This window comes from Nicotiana sylvestris, chromosome 9 (assembly GCF_000393655.2).
Source record: "Nicotiana sylvestris chromosome 9, ASM39365v2, whole genome shotgun sequence".
NCBI classification, from domain to species: Eukaryota; Viridiplantae; Streptophyta; class Magnoliopsida; order Solanales; family Solanaceae; genus Nicotiana; species Nicotiana sylvestris.
Genome location: NC_091065.1, coordinates 178,956,232 through 178,960,467, shown reverse-complemented (window position 1 = coordinate 178,960,467; position 4,236 = coordinate 178,956,232). Strand labels below are relative to the sequence as shown.

General features: G+C 34.5%; 1 protein-coding gene across 1 annotated transcript; it reads right to left on the bottom strand.

Moving 5' to 3' along the window:
• Positions 1-799: 799 nt before the first annotated feature.
• On the bottom strand, positions 800-3,361 carry LOC104245273 (uncharacterized). The gene is made up of 4 exons (XM_009800864.2): positions 3,204-3,361; positions 2,815-2,930; positions 1,356-2,397; positions 800-1,157 (listed from the first exon to the last, which is right to left on the bottom strand). The coding sequence occupies exons 1-4, from the start codon at positions 3,306-3,308 to the stop codon at positions 1,077-1,079; spliced, it is 1,344 nt and encodes a 447-aa protein (XP_009799166.1). The 5' UTR covers positions 3,309-3,361; the 3' UTR covers positions 800-1,076.
• Between the last annotated feature and the right edge of the window lie 875 nt (positions 3,362-4,236).

The window sequence follows — 4,236 nt, the reverse complement described above, 5'->3', positions numbered from 1 at the left end:
GATTGAATAAAACTTCTCAAAAGTTTATATTAGAAAACAGGACTAGTAACTAAAACAGACTCCGATGCTACATTATTAACGAATCAAATTAGGTATAGATGTATCAAAGTCAAGACTTAAGACTATTTCCAAAATCCAAAAAGTCTTTCTATAGCTAATTTAATTTGTTTTTATTAAATTTAGCTGTATATTTCGATGCAATGTTAAATGTATCGTTGTCCTAAGAGTGTAGTCAGATGCAATGTTAAATGTATCGTTGTCCTAAGAGTGTAGTCAGATAACTATGCAAACATTGCATATGTAAAAGGAGAAGCTTCCATTCTAGAAGCTACCACTTCCCGCCTCCCTCGCGGTGAGAAGTTCCTTTACCCTTTTCTAAAATACCTGAGTTGTTTACTCAGCAAACGTATAATGTGGACCGCAGTTTGGGTGATCCTTTTATTCCCATTCGAGTTGGGTTAACCTAGAAGTACAGTAAGAAGGAACGGAACCACTGGAGAGTTGTTTGCAGTTGACACTTGGGCAAAGATGATTGACTTTTGAAGGGGAATACGAACCTATTTTCGCTATTCCAGGTTCTTATTTAGCATAGCAAAATCAAGGTTGATGAAAGTTTCCATAGTGTTCTACCTTTGCGTAGCCAAGTATTTTATCGGACAATAGTTTCAAAATATTATTTCTATTGACAGAATGCTATTTCAAAAAATTAAATCAGGGCTCCAAGTAATTCATGAATACATGAATATTTTTACACTATCAAATCACTTAAAACGTATTAACACATTTAAGTCGCACGACAAATTTGGAAGAATATAAAGCTGCTTGCAATTCATACAATAATTACACAAAAGGGGCACAACTTTTTCTGTGGATTGATGAGACCAATTCATGCTATAATTACACAAGAGGGGCACAACTTTTTCTGTCGATCGATGAGACATTGTGCTTACTGATTCTTTTTAACAATATATCCAGTGTAATCTCAAGAGTAGGGTCTGAGGAAAGTAATGTATACACATACTTTATCTCTACCTTGTGAAGATAGAAAGACTACTTTCGACTCAAGGAAAGAATAATTAAGCTTGAGCCAAACCACTATCTAGTGCTCTCTCTAACCTGGCCTGAAATGGTGTAGAATGGTTGTTGTTGTTTTTATCCTGCAAATCACAAGTCAAACTCTAAGAAGTTAAATTTCAAAAGTCTTATAGCCACACAAATGTTATTGCAGTTTTAAAAGTTTCTTTTCTTTCTTAAAACTTCAAACTGAATCAAACTATGTCAACAATATAAAGAAGAGAAGCGAGTTGAAAGTTAAAGCAAAGTAAAAAATTGTAGGAAATGAGAACACCATGTACCTTTCTTAGGAGCGCATATGTCTTGTTCGATGAAATGCCTTTGCGAGATGAAGCAGAATCTGGATCGGTAGCCTGCCCTGTATGTCTCAAATAACTCCCCACAGTCCCTATTATAATGGAGTTTTCATCTGGACTATGACTCTGTGTTCCTCTGGGAGAATATGAGTTAGCTATATGTTTGAGTTCAGCTACTGTCAACTCTCCTAAAATTGGTCTATCTTCAACTCGTATCAGAGACTTGGTCCTCTCTGAAGATGAATAATTGCCAACCAAATCACCAACATTGTTTTTGGAATTTGGTGTGTCGTCGTCTTGAGATTCAATTAACCAGCTTGAAAGGCTAGTATCAACTGTGATTTGATTCTCCAGCTGATGCTTTGTTTGTTTTGTTGACTGCTTCAAACTAGGCTCTTGTTGTAAACAATAAGTAGTACTAGTTCTAAAGTTAGGGAGATTCAGAATGTTGATATTCTCATTCTCTTGAATTGGATTCAACACTGATAATTGGCTCCGATTTGTAGCACTAAAATTGGTGGATTGTGCACTAAGTTTCAATGGACTATTGACCTCCTTTTCTCCTATTTCGGGTGTGGGATTCCTTTTCCTAGAGTCTATGGAGAGCGAAAATAAAGATGACTCAGAAGACTGTTCTTGTTGAATCATTGCTGCATTTTCAGAAAATTCAACTTCATCGTCATTTATTTCATTATTATTGTTGGCGTCGTCATCTTCCACATCACTACTATCGTTTAAATCAATAGCTTCAAACTCGTCATCACTATTTCTGCAGCAATGATATCTATGACTTGGAGGATAAGATATATAGCTTGACTCACTTGAATCTGAAAACGTGTTCCCTTCTTCTTCTTTTATATTCGCTTTCTCCTTTTCCTTTTCGTTGTTGCAGATCTTCGCTAAGCAATTTGCAGATTCTTCGTTTGCTAAGCCCCTCTCATTGACGATTGATGATATATTTACATCATCAAATGTAACCTTCTTTCTGCTGCTTCTATTCAACTCCTCTTCTTCTTCCTCCTTATTCCTTTTTGTTTTAGAGAATGAAGAGTGACAATTTTTTTTACAGGAAATAAAATATATATGTGAATTTTTTAGTAAATATTAGATTAAAAAAAAGGCAGCCCGATGCATTATACTTCTGTTATGCGCGGGGCAGGAGAAGGGCCGGACCCCATGGGTCTATTATACGCAAAATTACCTTGCATTCCTGCCAGATGTTGTTTCTACGGCTAGAGCCCATGACCTCTTGATCACGTGGCAGCAACTTTACCAATTACACTAAGGCTCCCCTTCAGTAAATATTAGATACTGAATCCATAATTTTAAAAATGGATTTAGTTTTTTGCAGATTGAATCTATCAAATTAAAATCCTAGATCTGTCCTTATAATTATTGTTAGCTTTAAAACATGATATGTAAAGTTTTCAGAAAAAAATCTTACTTGGATTCTTGAATGAGGGTAATGGGGTTTGTAACATCCTCGAGTTGAGCTGCGTTTTTTGTAGCATTAATAATGGCTACATATGCTTCACCATTTTCGTGTGTCTTGAGCAAATTCTTTAAAGAAAAAAGAAAAAAAAAAAAAAAGTATGAAGTTAATCAATAACCTCAAATTAAAGCGAACAGTACAACTTCTGATAACAACAAGAACAATAACAACAATCCAAGTGTATTCTAACAAGTACAGTTTGGGGAAAGTGGTATATACGCAGACCTTATCCCTACTTTGTGTAGGTAGAGATGTTATTTCCGATAGACCCTCGGCTTAAGTAAGCATAAACAACAACTTATGACAATTACCAAAATAATTAGTGGGGATAGGATACCAACCTGAAGAGTTTTAGGGGAAATGCTATTAATCTTGTTACTTCTAATACAAGGCTTTATGATTTTCTTGTGCTTGCAATTACCGAAGCAAGATCTAAAACACCTCATTTTCTTCAACTATAATGATGGGGATTTGTGATAGAAGAAAACAGGGAGAAAAGATGGAGAATTTTGGGGTCACAACGGTCAAGGAGGCTTTTTAAGTTGTTTAAATAAAGTTACCGTTGGCTTTGTCAGTAGCACTGAAATTGTGGTTTTCGATAAGTACCAACTACTAAAAGCTTCTTTTCTTTAATTAAATAAAAGCCACTTGATTTATGTCCTAATTTTGGATCTTTAGTTTCACTTAATTATGGTGTAATTTACGTAACTAACGAGTTTCTAGTTTTTTCACTTCAATTTAAGTGTGTAAATAAATCGTTCCTAATTTTTATGCCAAAAGCTATGGAGTTGAGTTATTTCTTTTCTTCCAAAAAGTACTTTATGGTCCAAATCATTACGAATCGTGGAGTGCGCTTACTTATGTATCAAAGTCTTAAAAGGCACTCTCAATCTTTTTTATTTATTAATAATAAAAAGTATACTATAAGTCACAATAGTTAATGTGTGAGCTTTTTATTTATATGCATGAGCTTGGGTTTAGGATGGAGAAGAAGCTCGTGAATGAGCTCATTTGATAGAAGCACAACTAAATGGATTAGACCAATAAATTTTGGAAGAATTACACAATAGATCAATTCATAAGGTGACCTTGCATTATTTTAGCCCAGTTATAAGTTTGCAAATGTGTAGCCAAATATCAATAAATTCATATCCGATTTTTTTTTTCTCTTTTTTTTTTAATTCTCCAGATCTTCCGGCTCGAAAGATCCTTGAGTTTCCATTCTCCTTTATCCTCAAGTTTATACATACCTATCCCATCTACAAAAATGCAAAAACAGACGCGAGAAACCTAAAATCTCTTCTTCTTCAATGTTAATCTTGTTAAATTTTAAATATGATGTTGTGAGAAATTTGGAGTGGGTATTGTTTGAAC